Source organism: Anopheles coluzzii, chromosome 2 (assembly GCF_943734685.1).
Source record: "Anopheles coluzzii chromosome 2, AcolN3, whole genome shotgun sequence".
Taxonomy (NCBI): Eukaryota; Metazoa; Arthropoda; class Insecta; order Diptera; family Culicidae; genus Anopheles; species Anopheles coluzzii.
This window is the reverse complement of record NC_064670.1, coordinates 55204473-55229338: the sequence shown is the minus strand read 5'-3', so window position 1 is coordinate 55229338 and position 24866 is coordinate 55204473. Positions and strand designations below refer to the sequence as shown.

The window sequence follows — 24866 nt, the reverse complement described above, 5'->3', positions numbered from 1 at the left end:
AAACGCTTACAAAACACATCAACCGATAATGTATCCGTCGTTTCAGCTAATATTGTCGACCGAAATTAAAACCCTTCAGCATAAACCAACGCACACAGTTTGACAGATACGCACCAACACATGCGCATTCAAATTGGCTCACAAACACTCATAAACACACCATTGCAATCATATCAATCTCATATCTGTCGAGGGGAGAAGTTTACAATATTGTGCTGACGAAGTAGTTTGCATGGGACATCAGTGGAGAAAATAATAGAGAAAATTACTCCCCACGAGCCGCATTCGCTAGTCACTGTTGCGTGATTTCTTAATGGCTTTTACAGCAGCGTGAAAATATATTAGTCCTTCCTTTCAGTTGTGTGGCTTTGTTGCGACCAAACGAATAGCCCGGCCGTTCGTGCACTGATTCATCGAATTAGTTGCGTTAAAAGTTTTGACCCAAGTCGGTATTGGCCGTGGTTTGATCTGCCTAGCCAGATAGATCGCATTCCTAACGCATTAGGAAAGTAGATACGGGTCGTAGTGTTACCGGAAGTAGCGAATCATTCAAAATCAAGCCAAGATGATGGTAAGTGCAGACGATAATGAAAGTATGTGCCGTGCTGGCACCGCTCTCTTTAGAAATTACATTGTGCTTCATGTAGCACACAGTGATAACGCAGACTGTACTATATGTGGGCGGCTTTGTGACACTTGTGGTGTGATGATTTGTCTTTTTGCAGGATGGAATCGAAGAAAACGGATCACCGCAGCAAGCGACGAGCCCGAGTGTCACCGTCCCGGAGACGATAGGTTCGCGCCAGGGATCCGTTGAGGGCGGATCAACTACTGGTACCACCGCAGCGCTGCCGGAAAATTCCCTACTGGTGAGTCATGTTGCGACTTTCTTTGTTCGCACACCGTAATCGCATTGCCGGCGATGCATTGTTTTTATCTGGACTCGTATCCATACTGTCCCCGATAGGTCGACATTTCCGACGCATTGAGTGAGAAGGAGCGGGTGAAATTTACCGTCCACACGCGCACGAACTTACCCGGCTTTGACAAGTCCGACTTTCTGGTGGTCCGACAGCACGAGGAATTCGTCTGGCTGCACGATCGCTTCGAAGAGAACGAAGAGTATGCCGGTTACATTATCCCACCGTGTCCGCCCCGGCCTGACTTCGATGCATCGCGCGAAAAGCTGCAACGGCTGGGCGAAGGCGAAGGCAATATGACCAAGGAGGAGTTTAAGAAGATGAAGCTGGAGCTGGAAGCCGAATATTTGGCCACCTTCAAAAAGACTGTCGCCATGCACGAAGTCTTCCTGACGCGTCTCGCCTCGCATCCCGTGTTCCGAGAGGATTCGCACCTGAAGGTGTTCCTCGTGTACGACCAGGATTTGTGTGCAAAAATGAAGAAAAAGATCGACATCTTTGGTGGACTGGTGAAAAGCATCGGCAAAACGACGGATGAAATCTACCTCGGTGCCACGGTGAAGGATGTGAACGATTTCTTCGAGCACGAGCTGCAATTCTTGGGCGAGTACCATTCCCACTTGAAAGAGGCCGCGATACGAACGGAGAAAATGACCAACAAACACAAGGACGTGGCCGATTCGCATGTGCGCATTTCATCTCAATTGCTGGCGCTATCCACCGCGGAACACGGCTCAATGGAGAAGTTTTTGGCAAAGACGTCCGATATTTTCGAAAAAATAAGGGTAAATATGGGTTGTTCCCGTTAAAATGACTATTTTAGGGAAACTGGAAACGTTTTCTGAAGCGCGTGTAATGTTTACTGTTACTTTTACCCCCAGAACATGGAAGGACGTGTGGCAAGCGATCAGGACCTGAAGCTGGGAGATACGCTGCGATACTATCAACGGGATAGTAATGCAGCCAAAGCGTTGTTAATTCGTCGTTTGCGCTGCTTGGCTGCGTACGAAGCCGCCAACCGCAACCTAGAAAAGGCAAGGGCGAAAAATAAGGATGTTCACGCGGTAAGAGATGTTCGCTAGGCACCGTGTTACCACCACGAAGGAATGTAAATACAGCGATCAAATGAATAGAAACATTTTCCAACCATGCTGTCCCATGCCCCTGTTCCTATCTTTGGTCCCCCGGTTGTGTATATGCTTTATCTGTCTGTCTTTCTTTCTCTTTTATGCTTTCTTCCACGATGGGCGTTTTAGCCGCTGGAAGTACAGGAGGTGGGAATGGTTTTGCTTTTAAACATGCATGCCTAAACGAGAATGTAGTTAGCAGCCAGGTGGTAGAAAAAAGACTATTATTTCATCGTCGATTTTCTGTGATTTCAGGCGGAAAGTGCACAGACACAGGCATGCGAAAAGTTCGAATCGATGTCAGCACGCGGCAAGGAAGAATTGGTCAGTTTTAGATTGCGCCGTGTGGCGGCCTTCAAGAAAAGGTAATTTTTTTGACTGTTGCCCAATCTGAAACAATCTAATCACACTTTTGTGTGTTTATCCACAGCTTGACTGATCTGGCAGAGCTGGAAATAAAGCACGCTAAAGGACAGTACGAATTTCTACGCCAGTCTTTACTCGCCTTACAAGAGCTGGTTTAGTAAACGGGCTGAAACAAAAAACAAACACTCACTTTCTTACATTTGCGGCAAAGAAATGCGATACAAAACGTAACCGTCTAAGTGGAACAATATTTCTCCTATCTGTGAAGTATCAATGGACACATCCGTCGGCGATGTCGGAACGTGATTGCCAGCGAAACGCATTTGTAACCGTCTGGAATCGGGGGAGACGAGGATGAGGGGGGGGGGGGGGAGGGTTTAACTCACCAATTTGGAGAAAACAAAGATCCGTTCTGTTGATCTAGCATAGGATAGCAGAGAGCAAATGTGTCTTCATGATAATGCAAATAATACGAAAATTATTAGAAGAATGAATTCATCGAACCATGAAACAAAACACCGTTAGGGGGCTTATTTTCTTTTCCTCACCTTTATGTAGTGTAATAATATATTATTCCCTTTATCACGCAAAACGTATCTAGGAAACAAGTACAAGAAACGCCGTTGAAATCATTATCATGATTCACATTATTACATTCTATTGTTGGCTGTTTAGATAACGGGGATGCATACACCTGTTGAGATGTAGGGAGCGCTTCGTTAATTTGTTTGTTTTTTTTTTATCGGTTCATAATCCATAAAATATTAAATATTTGACCTTATGTATTAGAGTTTGTTACGAGTTGTCGAAAAATACTGCGCTCGAATTCAGTGAAATAATTGTGAATTATAAATTGCACTTCATTTTTCTTCCATCGAATATGTAATGTCAAGGAAGAATGTATTTTTAGCGAGAGATTTGAAGAAGAAGGTTTTATGCTTTTCTTGTAAACGGAGGGGAAATGATAAGAAGAGTGCGTTCCAGGAAAACCAAATTAGCTGTTGCGTCTAGGACGGACGGGTAGGGCAGTAGGAGAATCTATTGGCATTTTATTTTTCTACTATACTCTTTATACACAAGCGATTGTTCTTTCTTTTCGTCTCGGTATAAACTGATGATGGATTCAAAACGGCATGGACTCGTACTGAAGCCTGCGCGACACACATATATATATAGAAGCGTACATGTCGGTAAATAACAGTTTGTATGAAATATTGATGAAATAAATAAATCTACAACCAACCAATAGCACTGTGCTCATAGTTCTAAGATTCTCGTAAACGTTTAGAAGTGTTTACATCATACATTTACATTACAGCGTTTTCCAGGAGTTCTCATAGCTGTGGGACACTTTATTGACTCTTTCTTACGGGAATCTATCTTTATCAAATTAGAATTGGATTCTACACACCCTTGTGGGACAATCCAATTGGAATTTCCAAGGAGTCTGTCCAAAAAGTAAAGAGTCCAGTTTCCATTAAATGAAGTTCACTTCCCATAAGAAGCAGTCAAGGAAGTGTCCCACAACTATGAGAACCCCAGGAAAACCCTATATACTAATTCGAAAACATTCCGGTGTGTCATCTAGTTGAGCAGAATCAATGGAAAAAGTCGTAAAACCATCGAGTTTTCGGTACACACATGTGAAATGTATTTAACTTTCCCATAGCTAGTACAGTTTTTCGTGTTACCATTTAGTGGGTTTGTGTGTGTGTGTGCTTGTTTGTTTGTAATTGGTTTAGCCTTACTTATTGGTTAAACATTTATTTCCCCCTATCCCGTTCGTAATCCGCATATTCCCAAGATGTTTTTTTTTATATATGTATATATCGCTACCGTTTTTATTTTGTTTTGTTTTGCTTCGTCTTCCATTCCAACACAACAACACAACACATCGTAAAAGAGTGACATCCCACTGCCGAGTCGATGATGGAAGGACACACGTTCGCGTTGCAAAGAAGAATGAATGTTCGCTCTTGTCCACTCGTTACATTCCCTCCCACAGCGTTTCTGTTGTTGGACTCTAGCGCCAGCGATTTTATCAGTGTTTGCCCAGTGAGTTAGTATGTGTGGTACGATTTACTATTTTTTGATAAATGTTTACCATTATCTACACTTGTTGACATTGTTTGTATGCTGCATGAAATGCTAAGAAAAGTAAGAGCCGGAATAATAAAGATTGATGATTAAGGGTGTTTTTTACGTGTGTATTACGTTGCTACCCAATATGCGCTACCCCTTAACATTAAATCTGAACTATCTCTGTATGCGTGTGCAACTTAATACTCATAATTTCGGAAACGATTAGCACATATTGCCTGTGGCTGCATTTATCACCATGCAGCCATTTCAACCGGTTCCATCCTCTCAGTGCAGTGTATGGACCATGCAAAGCCAATGGCGATGTGCCTTTTCAGGCTGTTTATGAAGTACTATGGGTTTGGATTCGTGAATACGTACGATTTTGTGTGATCGCTCGGGCAGCAATGCCACACGCATCTGAATGAATAGTCTATAATTTGGTTTTGAACTACCTGCTAATGTTGCGCATCCATCAAGAACATCCAATCGTAAACCTATGTTGCTGTCATTCAGGGTTCTTAATAATAGATTGATGGTTCAACATATATAATATGGATTAAAAACGCATATCCAAAAACAAGCATACCTGAAACATTGCGACTGTAACAAATATTGAAAACAAGAGTAATTGAAATAAGAAATCAAATATTGCAATTAAACATTATCCCCGATACAACGCTATAATAAATTATCCAGGTCGCTGGCTGTTGTGTATTATTCTCTCACCAGCTAATAGTCCGACAAATCCGATTCCCCGCGCTGTGATTTGGGCTGCTTCTTCACTGAGATGTTACATACTGAGTGTATCTTTGCGGGTGTGTGTATGTGTGTGATGTACAACGCGCTTTCATCAACATTTGGGAATCAGCTCGTGGGCTCGTGTAGCACGCGCATTCGCTTACCATCATTTCCCATTTAGAAGCTAATAGCAGGATGCTGATGAGGAATGTCGCACTCGCCGACAGTTACTCGATACATTGCCATTTCGCTGATGCCATGATAGTGCACGAACGCGGCCACAAGTACAAGCACGTGGAAGATCTGATGCGATTGGAACTGCAAAACAAGCAGGTGATTGGGATTAGTATGGGATGTGCAATGATGATTTTTTTTTCGCTTCTCCCAATCGTATATTTACCCAAATGTCGCACTTGCCCGGGAACCACCGTTCCGGAACGCGCAGGGCATAGAAAAGAGCGCCGAGAATGTACAGTAAGCCCATCAGGATAAGCCATCCCAGACTTGCCTGGGAAATTTTGCTAAACCATCCTTCCATAAGCACGTAATGAATAGCTGGAATAATTCCGGACAGCCCAAAACTCATAAAGACTCCTGGGAATGCAAACAAAAGTCAAGCGGTTAATGATGTACGGTGCACGCTGCTCCATTACTAATTGTGGCGCCAATCATACTCACCTGCACGGAGCGGTCTCAGATTTGGCTGCGAAAACTTGTCCCACAGGGAGGTAATGATCGAAGTAATTCCAAGCACGATCACCACAGTCAGGTAAATCAGCTTATGCTTATAGTGACAGTAGAAACCATAGTAAAGCCAAGGAACGAACGAACCCATGATGAGCAGAGCGATGCCACAATAGTCCAGCCTATTCAGCAGAACGGAAACAAATTAAACAATGTCACAACTTCTCTTCAATCCACGCAGTCGCAACGGGTCAAAATGTGGTCTTACTTGGAGAAAAGCTTTCCCACCATTTCCGAGTGACAGCACAGCGTGTGGAACGCAAACGAAAATCCTAGACAGATGATTGCGCCGATGAAGAATGTGAGGAAGATGAGCTTCTCCTGTAGCTGAATTTCGAACGAGGGGCGCGTAAGGAAGTAGGCCGCCACGCCGATGAACATGACGCAACCCAACAGATGAGTCCATATGTTGCCGGTTTCGGTGTGTATGCGAAAGATGGACTTGAAGCAAGCGCTGAACGAAGGCAACGGAGGCCGGTGGCCTTTATGGAGGAAATCGTTATCCTGCAGCCAGGCCGGCAGGTTCTTGAAGTGGCAAACCTTCCAGGAAGCTTCCCACACCTTGCGCACGAACTCTTCCGCCTGCTCGGCCGCATTGTGCGCCAATGCACCCAGATCGATCTCGTCGGAAAGCACGCCCGCCTTCAGCACCTCAGTCATTTCTGCCTCGAGCAGCTGGTTATCCTCCGGCGTTGAGGGCAGCGGACAACCGACCCCATCGTCTTCCTCCTCCTCCAGATCGTCGTCATCATCGAGCAGGTCGATGTCTTCGGAAGCGAGGGAAACCTCCTCGGGGGCCCAAACACGCCGCTTTCTTATGCTGAAGTCAGCCTCCATCATGTTATTGAACAGCTCGTCACCGGGCGCCGCGTTCAGGGCACTTTTGTGACCGCTGCTCGATGCTGGCTGCTGCTGGATGCCACCCTCAATGCCATCGTTCATTTCGTAACGCAGTGAAGACATTGTGTTAGAGTTGTGTTGATTCTGCAAATAAATTTTAAATGATTTAAATGGTATTTCTAAAAGTTTTAATTTATTGATATTCAAACACGGAAAACATAGTCCGCCCGGTGTGTAGAAGGGTGGTGAATGTAACGACTGATAATGATCACCCCAAACACGTGTAATAAAACAAACAACGCTACAATCTAGTTGGCAGGGAGTGTTATTCAATGACGTTGCTACGAAGTGTTTTCGAAAGTACACGGGAACTCCAAACACATCAGTAACCCCTGCGACGTCCGTAAATTACGCAGTGTTGTCGACGTCAATTATTTGACTTTGTGAGATGCCACAGCAAACACAGGGTCAGGCACTACGCAAATTAGAAAGAAATTAGCGTACACAACCCCGTGCTCGCTTAACTCTTCGATCGAATATAACGTCCTTATAAGAGCGTCTTACTGTTAGGCGATCAATCAAAAACAGATATACTTTTTTCGTTTAAAAAAACAACTTTATCGGTGCCAATGACACAAATGCTCCGGATGTGCGTTCGCTTGCCGCAGCTCGATCACCTTGGATTTCACTCTGTCTCACACACACCGCAAACTGCGCTGACTTCCTTCCCTTATCAACTCTCTCAACAACCTGCACTTGTAACACAAATCGAACACATGTGCTGCTATGACGATTTTGTTTTGCAATTCGAAACTCCAAATACGCCGCTGTATTAGAAGAACCAACAGCTCGATAAATATTACCGTAGAGCTTTGATATATCGCTAAACACAAAGCCCGCTCCCTTTAAACTGAACACAAAAGTCGAACCACACACACACACACACACATACGCTCACGACCGCGAGTTAGTCAGGTAATGCGACGGCGAAGGAAAAATCAATAAACTGCCTCACCTTTTTCCTGTCCGCCCGTTTTCTTCACTGTCCTAGAATTAAACACACAGAGCTGTGCAAATCCTTTACAAATATGTTCGGCAGGTTTAACATTCGTTTGAACTTTCCATGATAAAGCGTTGCTTATCAGAGGGAAGGAATTGTCTTTCTAATGCTTTCCGATTCATCGGTGTATCATGTGATTGCACAACAACTTTTTTTTTTCGTTGAATGAGGGCCTACGGGATCAAGTTTCGATGACTAGCGAGTACAGTGCGTTAAACCGATAAAAAGTTATTGGAAGGCACGTTTTGATAAGCTTTGCCTTGGGTTAGCATTGTTTTTCTTCGCACGAACACGTTCGTAGCACATGCACCGTTTTTCTTACTGTTATTGGAACGACTAGCTTCAAGCGGAAATGAATGAAATTACATCGAACAATTATGCTCTCTCTCTATCTCTGTATGACGTTGAACTGCAAGAGAAAACTGCCACTAATGTATGGCCCCAAAACACATCCCCTACCAGTTAAAAGTTCATGTTGCTTAACGCAATGTTCAGGGTTTTTTTGTTTTTGGTGTCTTGCTACATAGTGCAAACTAATACAAACACAACACATATTTATAAACTACCTAACTCCTACACAGTTAAGACAAACTCCACAGTACAGCAGAAAGTAATCGTGAAACCATACGGCGAGGAAAATGGGAATTCCGTTTTCTACCTATGCCAAACGTACCAGAAATTGTGGCTACAAAACAGCAAGTAGTCTCCAATGGCGATCCGATGCCGTAGCTACCACAAAGAGTGACCCTTTCTCCCTTCGACTCAGCTAAGCCCGCGGAAGGGGCAGAAGGGATTTGCTACGTTGACGGCAACTGCACCCCGATCTCGGTTGATACGCACGCAACGACAACGAAAAAATCATGAGCCAGGACCACAGACGTATGGAAATGGATCTGTCTATTTTGTTTTGACATTGCACGGTGACCACACTGGACCATAAGTTTGTCTGGTGTAGTACAATTATTCTTTAGTAGAACACATCAAGCTTTGTAGCATATTGTGAGGAGAAGCGTGTGCAAATTAAAATTATCTTTTTTTTTTTACTTTGGACAGCATACAGCATTCATATTGAACTAAATCAAACGACACAACTTGCAAATGCCGCTAGCGAACATGATTAGCAAAAGGTTTGATAGAAAGCGAACTTTCGAATCCATCGATTTGACACCCCATCTACACGACAGTGCGACAATCGCGTTTGCAAAAATCAATTTTTGGCCAAAGCAATTGACGCGTTATCGAGCAGACACTGTTTTCACACGAAATGTTTTTTTTGTGGAAATGTTCATAGAAACTTCATACAAAAAAATTGAAAAAATCTGATCTAACTTTCTACGTGCTGTTTTGTGGGCGACTTTCACAAACAACTGTCGTGTAGAAACAGTGAAAACCCACATCTGTTTTATAATGTGCGTTTCAATTCTTATTGCAGCATGTCTGTTCGTAGATGAAAGGATCCACTTGGAATCAGCAAATTGAAAACGTTTTTACAAAATATACATTTTCCCCTCTATCCTCCTTTTTCATGTAATCAAGTGTTTCAATTAATAGTAAACACACACACACAAGATACCAATAAAATGTAGCGTTCTGTTTTCAACTAAAAGTGAGTCCCACACACGGAATGTTTAGTGCAAACGACTGGCGCTCTTTGTTTCTCAATGTTTGTGTTCTTGCTGTCAGTGCTGTTTTTCTCCATAAACATTCAATTACGATGCCGTTATCACTCTCTGGCGCCGTCTCTCGCATCGGGGTAAGAAAATATACAAAACAGCAAAATTTGCTACGGCTCAATATTTCTCTCGTCCGCCTCAACTGTGCTGTGCTAGTTGAGATGACTTTTACAATACGAAAAGGAAAGAAAAAAGTTTCCTGGAGAAGCACGGTCAAATTCATGCTCACGGAATATCATCTTTGCTGTGCTTCAGTGTATGTGCGTGTGTGTTGAGTGAGAGTGAGTCTACGGCTGTACCGCGGCTGAGTAAATACGAACCAGAATCCGCTCAGTGAGAAGATTCTCCTTTGACAGCAGGCCCAATTTTCAAAACGTAGGAAAGCATCATCAGCGAAAAAGTGACGAGAATTCGCGTTCCGACCTTATCCGCACCTGCCAATTCTGTACCAGTCCAATGATAATTGTGTGTGCCGCAGGAACATTTGTGTGTGGTGCTGAATCACCGTCGCAATAGAAACGTCGCCGTAGGTAGTGTTCGCAAATGAGGAAAATTGGGTTTATATTTCGGTGTAATGCGAGGCAGGTTGTGTGTGCAAGGCAGAATCGTAGCGGAGACCTGCCCCGATGTAGCTACACCCACTAGGATAGTAATTCGGTTCGTGCGGTAATGGGCGCTTCCCCTTCTCGTGTTGCCTGTTTTTGCTATTTGCCTATCAATTTGGGTGGCAAGTGAAGAAGATATGCTCCACACGAAACCTCCGCTGCGCTGCGTGTGATTATCAAGTGCGCGCAAGGTCTAAAAAGGAAATTTTACACCCTTTTTGCAGCATTGTTCCACTATGTTGTTGGGTGTGCAGTGTGTACTTCCTGTCCGTGTTTCATTAGCTGCTCACGAAACTGTGTAGCTATGCATATTCCAGTGCCAACCCTGATTTGATGGTACATAGCAGTGCGCTGAATGCGGGAAAGGTTCAATGTCACGCATACGGGGCATGTATTTTAGAACGCTGTTGACAAATGTTGGCGAGAGAAATTGAAGAGAAGTGTCGTCCATATCCAATGCATGAAGTAGGTGCGAGCAATATGCTCCTGATGTTGGGTGCGATGATGCTGCTGTTTGAGAATTAATCGAACTGGGTTCGTGCCGAACACAGGTGTAGACCACCCTTGTTCGTTGAACATAATTCCCTAATTTTGATCGTACGGATTTGTGAGCAGTGGTGGTGAGCAGCAGCCCGTATCCTTTGCCTCGAAAGGATTGGTTTACATTACTTTTTGTGTGCCTATTCGCAGTGGAACACTAACAGCAGCATCACAATGGAAAGTGCATAAACAAAAACAAAATACATTCGATGGTGGTCTGAAATATGAAGAGACAAATAAAAAACCACAGCCTTAATGTGCTTTTTCCACCCCATGAAGCCAGGTTGTGGTTTTAAGTTGTAGACCACAATTTCATGCCAAAACGGAAGCAATCTATTGGTTTGGGGGGCACCGTTAGCCAGAGATCTTTCTCTCCGGGACAGGATGTGTAAACTAATCCCATCCTTCACATCCCATCCCAGGGGCTTCTCTGAGTCATGTTGGTTTGGTATGTTCACAGCGAACGACACACAATTTAGCTGGATTGTGGGATGCGTCCTTGTTTGTGTTAGTCGCCTGCTTATATTTACACAATCCCTGGGGTCGTCCTTTTATTGTGTGTTGTGTACTTAATTGTCGACCGTACAGAGCCTTCCTAGCTCAGTCGTTCTCTTTCCTGCTATTCCCAGCCGCCACGCTCTCATTGCAGTAGCCTTCGCTTGAAGGGTGCATTTAAAATTACGACCCGTATTTGCTCTGCGATTTTCACTGCCGACTCTTGCTGCGTTTTCCTCACTCTCCAAATCTCTCTCATTCTCTGACGCGGCGGCTCCCCTGCTTTAGCGCAAGCCAGCGCACAAGAAATCGTCAAGGATTTTCGCGAGTGTGGGATGGGACACGGGATGATACGCTTACGTCTGGCAAAAATGCAAAGCACAACGTCTCTACATCCTGCCTCCTAACGCGATTGGGTGTGGGAGAACGTCGTGCATGGCTTGCGTACTACTACTAGAGCCCAGGCTCGTTCGTGTAGCTCACAAGCGTGTCACATCCGACGAGAAATGCTACGTTACTAACCATTTGTTCTCCTCTCAACAGGATTTGATGGTGTTGTGAGCTGCACAATTTACATTTGCCGAAACCAGTTCCGACAAGTTTTGAAGTGACTCTGGTTAAGTGGATCAAATCAGCTGTTCGTCTGACTCTAAATCTGTCCGTGCGTACGGCGGTGACGGTGGTTGCGTTTCGTTTGCATTCTAAAACGACTGAAAACCGGGATCATATTGCATTGTGCTGTTGAGTGGAACGCGCGGCATGAATTTGAGCAGCTCCGGTGGAGGCGGTACCGGCACCTCAGCGAACACTTCTGGCAGCAGCGGCGGTAGCGGAGGCTCCTACTCGGCCGTCGGAGGCGGCAGTGTTGGTGCCGGAGGTAGCAGTGCAAACAGCGCCAGCGTTAGTGCGGCAACAGGTAGCGGAGGGTACGGTAGCGGCAGTGGAGGATCGGGCAGCGAGATGCCTGCGGAAATTATTCGCCCAAAGGTTGTGACGGTGAAGCACCCGGAATCGAACAAACCGAAACCGACCACTAAGAAGGGAAAAGCGATACAAGCCGATGTGGATGTCATCAAAGAATTCCAGCGCTGCAAGGAGGAGAACATTCAGCGGCTGGATTTGAGCAAATCCTCCATCACGGTCATACCGGCCTCGGTTAAAGACTGCACGAGCTTGGTCGAGTTCTATCTGTACGGAAACAAGATCTCCTCGCTGCCCCCGGAGATTGGATGTCTGGCGAATCTGAAAACGTTGGCGCTGAACGAGAATTCCCTTACGTCGCTACCTGACTCGCTGCAAAATTTAAAGCAACTGAAAGTGCTCGATTTGCGGCATAATAAGCTGTCGGATATACCGGATGTGATTTACAAGCTGCACACCTTAACTACACTCTATCTGCGCTTCAACCGAATCCGTGTTGTAGGAGACAATCTGAAGAATCTAAGCAGCTTGACGATGCTTAGCTTGAGAGAGAACAAGATTCACGAGCTACCAGCAGCAATCGGTCATCTAGTGAATCTGACGACATTGGACCTTTCGCACAATCACCTGAAGCATCTGCCCGAAGCGATTGGCAATTGCGTTAACCTAACTGCACTGGATCTGCAGCATAACGATCTACTGGACATACCGGAATCGATAGGTAATTTGTCGAACCTGATGCGACTCGGGTTGCGCTACAACCAGCTGACGTCAATTCCAGTGTCACTGAAAAACTGCACGCATATGGATGAGTTCAACGTGGAGGGGAACGGCATCAGCCAACTGCCGGATGGGTTGCTAGCTAGCTTAAGCAACTTGACCACGATCACTCTATCGCGCAATGCGTTCCACAGCTATCCATCTGGCGGCCCAGCCCAGTTTACGAACGTGACAAGCATCAATCTGGAGCACAATCAGATCGACAAGATACAGTATGGAATATTTTCCCGTGCCAAAGGACTAACTAAGCTGAACATGAAGGAGAACGCGCTGACTTCGCTACCGCTCGACATCGGTACCTGGACCCAGATGGTGGAGCTAAACTTCGGTACCAACTCGCTGACGAAGCTTCCGGACGACATACACTGCCTGCAAAACCTGGAGATTCTCATTCTATCGAACAACCTGCTGAAGCGAATACCAAACACGATAGGCAATCTGAAGAAGTTGCGCGTGCTCGATCTCGAAGAAAATCGGCTAGAGTCGCTGCCGTCGGAGATCGGGCTGTTGCACGATTTGCAGAAGTTGATACTGCAGTCGAACCAGCTGAGCGCACTACCACGCACAATCGGTCATCTGACAAACCTGACGTACCTGTCGGTCGGGGAAAACAATCTGCAGTTCCTGCCGGAGGAGATCGGCACGCTGGAGAACCTAGAATCGCTCTATATTAACGATAATCCATCGCTAATTAAGCTACCGTACGAGCTGGCCCTGTGCCAGAATCTTGCGATTATGAGCATCGAAAACTGTCCGCTGTCGGCCCTTCCACCAGAGGTAGTCAGTGGGGGTCCAAGTCTCGTCATACAGTACCTCAAGCTTCATTCGCCATACCGACAAATGTGATTTGCTAGCAAAACGATCGCTCTTTGCCGCGAGCATTGCGTGTGTAGTGCTTTCCATGCGTATAGATTGTGGATCGCGCCGTACCCGTCGTTATCCTTTTCGGCCTAGCCGTCGATATTGTGTTTAATGTTGTGAAACCACCCCCCTCCCAAACCAAAACCACGCCACGGATGGAAATCACATTTAAAATAGCATAAAAAGTAAACGAAATGCACATACGAGAAGAAAAAAAAAACACACACACAAAAACACAAAACAAATTCAATCAATGTGATTAAAATAAAGCTTTAATGTTATTGCTTATTAAACAAACAAAAAAAAAAAACAAAAAAGGAATACACAAAGCATACGACAAGCGTGGACGTCAAATTAGCGCTCAGTGCAGAATGTAACGGCAATGCGGTATTTATGAACACTCTATTCATCAAAACGAACCGCGACCGATAAACAAACAAAATACTTCGTTATTGTTTCATAAACTGTTAACTGAAATTGTGTGTGCGAATGGAAATGCTCTCGAGTCGGTCTCCTTTAGTGTTGTGTTTTACATGTTTTACGGCGTGCACGAACGACTAGTTGTCTTTTCCCTTTCTGGAAACAGTGAAAACAAGAAGAAATGTGACAATAGTGGCAAAAGCTGACGCGCAATGAACGACAGTATTTATTGGATGGAATTTTTAAATTGCGATACACCTACATTTGAAGTGATAGTTTGCTGGAGAACCACATATTATTGTGCTTGCACGAGACTTTCGATTGGGATACGATGGAATTGCTACAAGTAGTTACAATTCCGGTAAGTAGATTTACTCTTGTTTTAAAAACTATAAACATGTAACATGTTGGAACTCAAACTATATTTTATCTGTGATTGAAAAACGATACCGTTTGAACTAGAGTTTCGGACAAATGTACAATAGTTATCAGACTTTCTGTTTTTGAAAAATAAAACAGTTTTATTCGAATGAAAACAAAGAAAGATCATATGCGAATAGAGGGGATGCGTTTGAAAGTAGAATTATAAACAGCATGTTGGAGATTTTTGAAACCCGGTACCTACTTTTTATTAACTTGTGAAACGTTACTTGTAACAACAGGTATTAGCTGTTTCGAACTCAATTTTCTATAGAAGCTACAATTGATTGCATCAATTTCCCACTAAAATGCACTTCTATATGCTCAATTTATTTGAGACCGTTGAGGGCAGCACGTTTCGATTAAATGGAAGGGACTTGAACGGATGAATTGAACATGAAAAGTAACACTGGTATATGCCAAATCGCCGGACGATGGAGCTGGCGAGCGATGATGCACTTTTTGCTGAAAATTAGTTCTTCTTCCGTTGAACTACCACCGGACCGAGGTTGTCGCCACATTCCTTGTTATGGGCACCATGTGATCCATCGCAGTACGGCCACTGGAAATGGGATTAAAGAAGCAAAAAGATATCAGTTATCTGCCTGTCAGCTAGAAAATGCATGCTTTGCTGCATTTGCACAAGATGTCGTGTGATGGTGGGACAAACACTTACGTTGTTCGATTTCCAGCATCGACAGAAGGCTGCTTTTTCGGCAATATCCTCAATATCGATCATGTCTACAACCTTTGCTTCCTCCAATCGAATCTTGTTGTTTGCCTTTTGCGAGGGTTTCGGACGGGCTTCGGGGCAGAAGGCCAAGTACGACATATACACGACTCCAGCCACGGCCGCTGTCGGTGGTACGAGCGACAGCCAATCCTTAACTGCAATCAACGGAAACATACAAAATGTCGCATTATATTTCCGCCGTTAACATTGGAGCTACAACTGTGTGCTGAAAGTATTGTTTTACTCAGAAGCAAAATCTATGCAAGCAGACACATCCAGTCCAACACAAATGGTGCCGCGCGTCTTGTCGTGGGAATTATCTGTATGTGTGACTGCAAACAAATCTTACATAACGAGCAGAATTTCATGTTAGCTTAGAAGCCCACGGTTCTCGTTTTCTAATCTAGCCGATAACAATGTGCTGGCATGTTTTCAAAAATGGTGCCTTCTCGACGGGTGAAGGACCCCGTTTTACTCTCATGTCGCGGTTGTCTTCGTTCCACTCGCCTTTCTCTCTTTCAACGCTGCATCCATCGGAGGCAATAAGATACGCATGAACGGTCTAATAACTGTGTTCGTGTGGCAACATTGGATCATGATGCCGTGAATCAGTTGCAGGGTGGGTTAAAATACGCCGTGTGCAAGTATATTACCTAAAATAGTACTTACATCCTAGTCGGAACCATCCTCCGAAAGTGTCCGGTATTGGCAAACCAGACAAATAGTTGGGAACGGTTGTTTTCACCAGTCCGGAAAGCAGCTGCATGATGGTTACAAATGGCTTTTGCACAACACTTTAACGTCCAAGCAAACTGTGTTTCTCCTGTGTACACGCTGAAGTGTATGGGAATTGAAACAGCAAATGAACGACTGCGGCGAGCAAACTAGATCTACTCTCCAATTGTACGTGCTCTGTTGTTTCGCTACACAACGATCAGCAACGACAAGTGCAGTGAGGGAAGTTTGTTAAACGCCGGAAGGCCAGATGTCGGTTTTTCACACGATTGACAAAAGACGGTGCACTAGTTAAGCACCTAAATATTTCAACAATCCGTCAGCCCAATGGAAGTGTACCGAATTTTGCTTTCCGTGCAAATGATTTGCAAAACTAACTCCACTGACACCGCACTTAGTGGGAAGGAAAAGTTAGGAATGGTCCGAGTCTGATTCTTTCTCGCTTCTTCTTTGCTTTTTCTCGTTCATACTAATGCCATCTTTCCTGCATACCGCTACAGTCGACGGGTCGGCATACGATGTTATCATTGCTCTCGTTCACTCTCACGCAATATAGAACGAGAAAAAAGAGCATAGCTATAGAGCGCAGAATATATCGTTTAGCTGTCAAGCAGTGAGAGCAAAACGTGGAACAACATTAGGGCCAGTGTGGCCAGATTATTTTGGCAGATTTCGGAAGGAGTACTAACATTTTATCTGTAGTTTTCAGCAGGTTAAAACTCGAAACTCAGTTAAAAAGAAGTGTTGAGCGAGGGGGCGGGGCAGGGGGGGGGGGGGGGATGCTAATGCGCAAAATGAAAGTTCCATCTCACGAGAATATGCATCCTTTATCTAGGATGGATGGATTACATTTGGTTCAGCGGTTACACAAATGAAGGTCTTTCTGAAGTGTCGATCTGAAAATTGTACTAGAAATTCTAAGCCAAAGAAGGACTAAGGAGCATATTTTTACCACTTCTCAGTGATGGCAAGTTCTTTTTCTCGGGGCTCCACTCGACCGCTTAGGGCCGCTGCAGGGCTCCATAGGATACGATTTTATCGTACGTGTTGTCATTTGATTTTCGCTGTATTATTTAGATTGATTTGATTATTTGGCTGAGTTTTATAGCACCGAAAAACCGACGTGACACTTCGAACAAAATGAGCATCAAAAGTTATCTCCTTATTTCAAATGAAAATACGTTACACACTAGCGTCATCTCTATAATGAATCGCTTACTATTCTGACACAGACGAGAAACTGCTGAACCTCCTTTTTGTTTTTCTTCGCAAATTCCAATGCGTATTGTTTTATGTACTTCTTACATCTTCTGCATTGATTTGGAATCTTATAAAATGATTTTCTTGGGTGTTTTGTCCAATAATTATCACAAAATCTTGCCTCACACTTCCTTCGCTATTTGTATTTAGAAAAGTTGTTTACATCGAAGCAGCAGTGAACAGAGCTTACTTTGACAGAAGTGATCGCTTCACTTGCAAATGACAGTACTTTCGTGTGGGACACGTTAGTAACGCCAGTATCACGTCGGTTTGTCGGTGTTTATAGTTCAATGATTAAAAAATTGAGATTTTTCCTTCAAACCCTAGATATGTATATCGGTATTCCTGATCACTCTGATTAAGGCTTCGGCATAGCAGCTTGCGTTTGCACAGTTTTGGCATTAATGACAGCTCTAGCCTGCTGTGTGTTTAAAATTGAAAAACATATTTTGCCGCATTGTATCGGCTAAATTTGGTTTATAAAAATAGCGATTTGGTTAAAAAATAGCAAAATTCAAAACCATTTTTTGTATTTACACAAAAACGGTATTAATGTCTTACATTAAATTAATTATAAAGCGAACATAAATTGTATCAAGACAACGATCGCAAATTTTGCGTAATTTGGTACAGTAGTTGCCATACCGCTTCAAAAGTATCCAGCTTAACCAGTAATTGTTTTGTTGAAGATTGTCAATATTTTATACTTTTGTCGAAACCAGCTTTATTGCATTATAAGCAAGAAACCTCGTGGTACAGTCATCAAATCGAACGAGCTAAACAACATGCCCGTCGTGAGTTCAAGCCTCAATGAATCCATGAAAAAGTGCAAACTTTTATCTCGTTTTAGCTATTAGTAATGCATGCAATAAATGTGTATACTATTGAAGCTAAAACCTGTCCACTATGGGGTAACTGTACCAGTATTCGGCAATGTACCTGTTTTCGGCAGGATAACTAAAAACGTGTAATTACGCAAAAACGCGTTGAAAATAGTTTCCACACATATTTCTTAAATAGAGATATGCTCTTTAGGCCGGGCTACATTGATCGTACTCTCTGGTGTAATTTTGATTTTCACTAGCGTACCTGGCGGCGGCTGACCGAAGCATTTTTCCAAACAATTTGGAGCCGCTTCAGAAAATATGTATTTTTTCCATGTTTTTAACTTAATTTGCACGAGAAAAGTTTTGTAATTGATAGATAAACATATTGTGCAAGTATTTTAGCCGTTTTTGCATGAAAAAACAATGTAAAAACTACTTAATTTTGAGATCCGGCACGACCATCCCCTCGATGACCAAAAAAAGCTTCCACCAGCCGCTGCCAGATGCGCTAATGAAAATCGAAATTACAGTTGCGAGTACGATCAATGTAGCCCGGCCTTAAAGTTTTGAATATCTATGAATCTTAAAAAGTTCATGATCAATCGGAAAATTTATTTAATTTTAATAATGAAGATAGTTTCACGGAAGCGCCATAATTATCAACATCAGCGATCGTCAAAGTGCGACTCGCGAGCCGCATACGGCTCTTTGATATCGAGACGGTGGATCTTGATGGTTCATATATTTCATAGAACTTTCACACATTTTTATTCTTGGTTTAACTATTTGGCTTTTCAAGTGAAACTATACGAACATTATTGTAGAATTTGACTCTAAATGAACGTATACTTAAAATTTCTAAATTATAAATACATTATCAATGAAACCCTGATGAACTCAACCAATCAATTTTTAATATTTTTTGTTGTGCTTATAATAATAGATTTTTTTTTGTTTCATTTCAGACTTCTTGATTGAGTTCCCCGAGTTTCTACCTAATTATAATACAAAAAATCAATACCCAGGAAATATATCTTTCGAATGGATAATTTACACATACAACTTGCAAAAGGAACCGTGATTTTATTTAAAAAATATTATGTGTATGTGCGATATTTAAAAAAAAATCAATAGCGTCTAACAACTTGAACGATTTATTTGATGTTTTATTATATTTGATGATTTCTTTTTGAATGCGGATTATTATCATCAATGTTATTATTATGAGAAGATGTGAAAATCATGAAGCAAAGATGGTATAGATTTTATTCGGCATAACTATCAAAGTAATTCCTACAGTGATAAGGTCGATCTTGTTTCATAATATTTTATTCGTTAAAAAAACCTTCTATAATCCCATAGTTCTTTGGTAAATTTTCTTTGTTCGGTACAGTATTTGCGAAAAAAAAGAGTGGTTGGCAAGAAATGATTTTATGAATGTTATTTTAAAAAAATAGTTTGATAAGCGATAATGTATCATTTCTTGTAATTGTAACATTATTCATGGCAATATGAGGATTCCGGAATACAGATTACTGCAACGAATTTAAAGCTTTTGAACGTTATGTGAATGAATAGTAGAAACGTTAAACGAAGGAACAAAAACATAAATATGTCTTTGAATGATGCGTACGCTAAAAAGTAACGTTTGTATAACCTGTATGAGTTTGGGAGGTGCACTCTCGCGAGACTCATTGATTTGACTATGCGCTTTTAAAAGCGAATTGTGACCATTTCAAACTTTTGTTTGCGAATATCCGTTGGATCGTCATTTTAATCTAGTCATTAAAAAACAATAAATTTGATTATTTTAGTTACACAGTGTGGTGTGACCTGAGGCTAAATAGTAAAGATTAAGTGTAAACGAAAAAAAAACTAAGATAAAAATATCTATGACAAAAAAACGAAACATTTAAAAGAAGTTAGCAAACACAAACACAGTTTAAGCAGCTCAAACAGTTTAACAATCTGGTACCCAGAAATCAGTTTAAACAACGTAGAGTGGAATGCGTAAATGGCCTAAATAATTAAATGTAGCGATGAAAAACTAATACTAAAGAAGCTAATTGAAAAGTAGAAAACACGACACAAAAAAGAAAACATGCGCTAACATTATAAAAATAAAATAACGTGTACATTGAAAGGATTGCGTGCAAATGAAGCGAAACTTCCTTACACAACAAAAATGTAAAACATGACGTAAAAATATCAGTTTAAATGTTACAAAAATGCGACGATGCACGCAGGACAACAACACAGGTTGATCTCTAACTATCGTTGAGATTTACAAACAATACGCGTAGATCATACATACATCGGATTGCTATGGTAATGTAATGTCACAAACAAATAGATCCGCTGTATCGTGTTATATATATAGCGTGTGTTCGTCAAAGATCGAATTTAACAGAAAAAAAATAAAGGAATTGACATTTTTAAGTACGATACATCATAAAAAGCATGAATGTCATTCCAATTGGCAAAACAAAAAAAAATGGGAAACGTTAGTGAAAAGTGTTTTGAAAAGTTCTCCTTGCTGCACAACACACACTATTATATGAACACGTACACACTGTTGTTCCCTTGCTCAACTTTCGTGTTTCATAATCATACTCAGTTGAAAGTTTATTCTTACAAGTGCCATATGTATTGTTTACGTGTGAGCAAGCGGAATGAATTTTGACGTTACAGATGATTTCAAGCGATATTTTAATTGATTTCAAATACAATACACTGCATATTTGCATGTATGTTTTTGCCACATCTGATGTCCAAAAGCATTGGAGCATAGCATGGCATTACAGGGATTTTCGGGAGCTCTGGTAATTTTGGGACATTTCTTTTGGGTCTTTCTTCTGGGAAGTGAACATAATACGACGGGTCTCGTAAATCCAGTGCATGAGAAATTCCACTCTGATTTCAAATGAGCCTGCCCCAAAAGGGTACGGTATAGTCCATTTACCAAAAGAAAAGGTCAACAAAGTGTCCCAAATTTATCAGAATTCCTGAAAACTCCGCGTAATATGGTAAAAATGTTTGTACTGCAAGGTGGAAGGATGGGGGAAAAAACAATATGTGGATGTTGGAATAGCCCGTACACCATCTTTTATTATTGACATTAACGTGGAATGTGTACGGAAGTAACATAATATAACAAAAAAGATACTAACCTAGAAGTGTAGCACATAAGATTAACACAGACACACTAAATGTATAAAATATGCTGAGAGCACCCGATTATATTTAAATTTATATGTAATGCGAACCATGAGTACGCATGATCATGATATAATATTATTTGATATAGAAATATCAGCATGTATTTTACTAGCCCAAGCGAGGGCCGGGGAATCTAGAACAGGAGCCAGTAAAAGCGAGCGAAAGTAGATGAAAATACGAAAATACGCACACAGACAAAACACAAAAGCATTCTGATTCAACGTAGTAGCAAATACTACGCCAGGAGATGGTGGAAAATAGCATTTGAATTGTGAGAGACAGTATCGCTAATCAATGCGAGGCAGCAGCAGCTCGGTCGTATGTATAGAAAAAAAAGCAAATGTAGTAGTGATCCTCGGATCCCCGCGGAACCCCCCACGACATGTCAAACATGTGTCATATATAGTACATATATTTAGCATTCGTGAAAAGTATAATTATAAAATCACTACAAACACAGGGCTTCTCTAGTGACAGGGTTGTGAATCAGCCCGTAAGTGGTAGGAAACGCAGATGAAACCGACTACAACTTTAGTTCATATGAATAGCTATGAAATATATCTGGCAAACGAATATTAGAGTATGATACCAAAATAAAGCAAAAACAACATAACAAAAGTACAGCGAAAAAATGGTTGCAAATTTGAATGTTAAGAACAATGGACGCGCTCGTTTAGAGAGACAGTAAGAGAAGCAAGACAAAATTAATATCGACAGTCTTGTGTTCAAACGCGGTGTTAGATTTCATAGCATTATATGGCGAAGTTAACGAGAAACAACATTTATTATCCTTTTCTATTTTTCTTCTTCTTCTTCTTCTTCTTTATGATTTGAAAATGTGAGCTCCTGTTGATAGAAACGTTGTTAGACCCAGACGAAGAGCTAGCATTATAGGGGTTTACAGGGGTTCACCTAATTTTGGGACACCTTCGTTACTTTTTCTGATAGGAAGTGAACTTTTTTACAGGCTTGTGGGACATTCTTATTGAATTGAGTTTTCAAATAAACTTATCACATAAAATTCATTCTCAATAAGTCACTAATTGTCCCATAATAAAGAAGCCCCTGGAGCACAAAAAACTCAAATATTATTTGCTTTTAAAAATCTACGTAAATTCGAAATCATAGCTTGATTTCGTTGCTTTTATATGATTTTTTTTATTGTACGCATTGTTAGACATGAGAGAAAAGATTTTGACTAACACCTGAGTATTTCCGTTACTGTAGTTCCTGAGTGCCAAAACGTTCGAATAAATGATTGAATGTGCGGAACGAAGTTGAAAGATAACAGTAAGAACTTGATACATTTGTAGAACTTGGGACAATCGTTTATGAGGGATATGAATCGCTGACACGATTGGATGTTAATTTATTTGTCGAAACTAACAACTTCATGCACTATTTCAGTCATTGGACAAACTGACTAATATAAGAAAGGAAATAAGTGTGTGAGGAAGGTCCGATGAAGAAAGAGAAAGAGCATTCAAAACGAAAGCTATACAGCAACTCGACAACATATTGTTTTACAGAGTAAACGACTACGTATTTAAAGATCTAGTTTGATGATTCTTTAGCAAGCTGTTGAATAATTTTCCAATCCAACTTCCAACGTTTTTATTGGATAAAATCGGATGGCTCGGTACGCGAACCACTCAAGTTCTAGGAAAAACACTGACAAACAAGGAAGACAAGGACAAAATTTCATAAATAAATGTTTATACATGTATAAAAACTGTGTTCTCGTGAGCTTACATTACGGGGCTAAAAATTGAGAAAATGGGTTTAAATTTATTTAACATTTGTTTTTAGCCTCGTAGTGCATAAAGAGTATTCCTTAGGATGCTCAGTCCCTAGAATTCATATATCATCCGATATCCCAGAAGTACCGAATCTTGATGCAGTCAACGAACTTGCTGTGTTCCTCTGCGCTTCGTGTCGAACACCTTCTTAGTAGAGCACTAGTCCGGCATCTACACAACAAGCCCCGGCCATCGTATCTTGCAAGCCTTTTCGCCATCAATAGGATGCACGGTTCGCCGTACTGTTCAGCAAGCTCCATGCTCGAAAACACCGCCAAAGATGGTCCGAAGACTCGTGTACATAGAGGACCACCAGGTGAATCAGGTATGCAGGTATTCCCCGATATACGCCATACTCAATATTTCTTAATTTGAGCGAATTGTACTGATTAGACACATCAAATGTCAAATACAAATTAATTCTCTTTTGGTAGACTTTCAAAAACCATTACCAGTAGATACAAAATTCAATCTTCAGTTGAAATCAAATCAAATAACTAATTTAGTGGCACTATAACTTTAAGCAAAATTATACAAAAAATATGTGTAATTTGACTGAGAGCCTCGAAATTCGACTTACCCTAATATTCGAGATACGCTATTGTCTCCGGTGCGCATTAATAGCGTATATCGGAGATAACTTGTATATCCTACATTTCGTGCGGTCTCGAAGTCTTCTGGATCTCAGCAGGCGGAGAAGCCCATAGCATACACGATTCCCTGCTGATGTCGATGTCCGAAGTGACGACCGTCCCAAGATAGCAGAACTCCTTTACTACCTCGAGATTGTCGACGTCAACTAATACACTGCCTCCCAGTTGGACGATCCTATTACAGGGCTGAGCGTCCGGCACTTCGTCTTCGTCGTATTGATTCTCAATCCAATTCTTGCTGCTACGCGTTTGGGTCGGGTGTACGCCTCACACACCTTCGCTGTTGTCCTACCGATGATGTCAATGTCATCCAAGAAGCCAATAAGTTGGAAAGACAGGTAGAGGAACGTGCCACAGATGTCGTTGTCTAGCTCCGCGCTTCGCATGACACCTTCCAGAGCGATGCTGAAGAGCAGATAGGAGAGTCCGTCACCTTGTTTCGGACCCCTGTGAGATTCGAACGACTCCGACGGCTCCAACCGGCTCCGTCGGCTCCAACAGTTCCGACTGCTCCGAACGGCTCTGGACGGCTCCGACGGCTCCAACGGTTCCGACAGATCCGGGCAGAATCGACGGTAACGCCGGAGAAGCAATGCTCGGAAGCGATTCCGAGCCGTGAGTGCGATTCCGATGATCCATCACTAATCCAAACCTACGTAGGCGTGACGTACAGATAGGTGAACGCACTTTTGAAGTCGTCCCAGAATTCACCTATCTTGGGTCAAAGGTCAGCAACGACAATAGCATGGAAGCAGAGTTGCGCGAAAGGATGCTGGCTCCGGAGGAACCGGTCATTTTATAGCCTGAAAAATCAGTTCACCTCAAAGAACCTGTCGCGACAGACAAAGCTAGGACTATATAGTACCTATATAGTACCGGTACTCCTTGCTACAGGGGGACGATCTTTTTTAGGCTTGAACCCATGACGGGCATGTCATTGAGTCGTTCGAGTTGACGACTGTACCACGGGACCGCCCCCTTTAGCAAGGATTGACTATCCGGCTACGTGGTAATGAATTAAGTCTCGAAAGCCTGTATAGGCCGGCAT

The 24866-nt window shown here is 42.2% G+C and overlaps 4 protein-coding genes across 9 annotated transcripts; 2 read left to right on the top strand and 2 right to left on the bottom strand.

Annotated features, from left to right (window-relative positions):
• The first annotated feature begins 169 nt into the window (after positions 1-169).
• Positions 170-3659, top strand: LOC120949937 (sorting nexin-6). Of its 2 annotated transcripts, XM_040367580.2 has the most exons (7): positions 170-571; positions 726-869; positions 968-1705; positions 1802-1984; positions 2177-2194; positions 2303-2412; positions 2478-3659. In XM_040367580.2, exons 1-7 carry the CDS (start codon positions 566-568, stop codon positions 2569-2571), a joined length of 1293 nt encoding a protein of 430 aa, XP_040223514.1. In that variant the 5' UTR covers positions 170-565; the 3' UTR covers positions 2572-3659. The 2 variants fall into 2 exon arrangements, with proteins under 2 accessions (XP_040223514.1, XP_040223515.1); XM_040367581.2 differs by lacking the exon at positions 2177-2194 and having other exon boundaries at positions 171-571.
• A 391-nt stretch (positions 3660-4050) lies between these two features.
• LOC120949938 (adiponectin receptor protein) lies at positions 4051-8750 on the bottom strand. Of its 3 annotated transcripts, none has more exons than XM_040367582.2 (5): positions 8551-8750; positions 6186-6961; positions 5912-6099; positions 5634-5827; positions 4051-5551 (listed from the first exon to the last, which is right to left on the bottom strand). In XM_040367582.2, the coding sequence occupies exons 2-5, from the start codon at positions 6938-6940 to the stop codon at positions 5411-5413; spliced, it is 1278 nt and encodes a 425-aa protein (XP_040223516.2). In that variant the 5' UTR covers positions 6941-6961; positions 8551-8750; the 3' UTR covers positions 4051-5410. The 3 variants fall into 3 exon arrangements, with proteins under 3 accessions (XP_040223516.2, XP_049463150.1, XP_049463149.1); XM_049607193.1 differs by lacking the exon at positions 8551-8750 and adding an exon at positions 7833-8228; XM_049607192.1 differs by lacking the exon at positions 8551-8750 and adding an exon at positions 7481-7660.
• A 732-nt stretch (positions 8751-9482) lies between these two features.
• Positions 9483-23098, top strand: LOC120947968 (leucine-rich repeat protein soc-2 homolog). Of its 3 annotated transcripts, none has more exons than XM_040363857.2 (3): positions 9483-9630; positions 11734-14533; positions 19113-23098. In XM_040363857.2, the coding sequence occupies exon 2, from the start codon at positions 11950-11952 to the stop codon at positions 13735-13737; it is 1788 nt and encodes a 595-aa protein (XP_040219791.1). In that variant the 5' UTR covers positions 9483-9630; positions 11734-11949; the 3' UTR covers positions 13738-14533; positions 19113-23098. The 3 variants fall into 3 exon arrangements, with proteins under 3 accessions (XP_040219791.1, XP_040219789.1, XP_040219788.1); XM_040363855.2 differs by lacking the exon at positions 9483-9630 and adding an exon at positions 9693-10076; XM_040363854.2 differs by lacking the exon at positions 9483-9630 and adding an exon at positions 9693-10080.
• On the bottom strand, positions 14770-16513 carry LOC120947969 (CDGSH iron-sulfur domain-containing protein 2 homolog). The gene is made up of 3 exons (XM_040363858.2): positions 15995-16513; positions 15269-15480; positions 14770-15154 (listed from the first exon to the last, which is right to left on the bottom strand). The coding sequence occupies exons 1-3, from the start codon at positions 16089-16091 to the stop codon at positions 15065-15067; spliced, it is 399 nt and encodes a 132-aa protein (XP_040219792.1). The 5' UTR covers positions 16092-16513; the 3' UTR covers positions 14770-15064.
• Positions 23099-24866: the final 1768 nt, after the last annotated feature.

Bases quoted from the DNA above. Each gene is read 5' to 3' on its own strand.
- LOC120949938 (XM_040367582.2), bottom strand. From the start codon at position 6,940: ATGTCTTCACTGCGTTACGAAATGAACGATGGCATTGAGGGTGGCATC. The intron at 6,100-6,185 runs GTAAGACCACAT...TCTGCTGAATAG, and splicing joins GTGGGAAAGCTTTTCTCCAA to GCTGGACTATTGTGGCATCG. The intron at 5,552-5,633 runs GTAAATATACGA...CTTGTTTTGCAG, and splicing joins CGGGCAAGTGCGACATTTGG to TTCCAATCGCATCAGATCTT.
- LOC120947969 (XM_040363858.2), bottom strand. From the start codon at position 16,091: ATGCAGCTGCTTTCCGGACTGGTGAAAACAACCGTTCCCAACTATTTG. The intron at 15,481-15,994 runs GTAAGTACTATT...CGTTGATTGCAG, and splicing joins AGGATGGTTCCGACTAGGAT to TTAAGGATTGGCTGTCGCTC. The intron at 15,155-15,268 runs GTAAGTGTTTGT...TCCCATTTCCAG, and splicing joins GATGCTGGAAATCGAACAAC to TGGCCGTACTGCGATGGATC.
- LOC120949937 (XM_040367580.2), top strand. The intron at 870-967 runs GTGAGTCATGTT...TGTCCCCGATAG, and splicing joins TGCCGGAAAATTCCCTACTG to GTCGACATTTCCGACGCATT. The intron at 1,706-1,801 runs GTAAATATGGGT...TTTTACCCCCAG, and splicing joins ATATTTTCGAAAAAATAAGG to AACATGGAAGGACGTGTGGC.
- LOC120947968 (XM_040363857.2), top strand. From the start codon at position 11,950: ATGAATTTGAGCAGCTCCGGTGGAGGCGGTACCGGCACCTCAGCGAAC.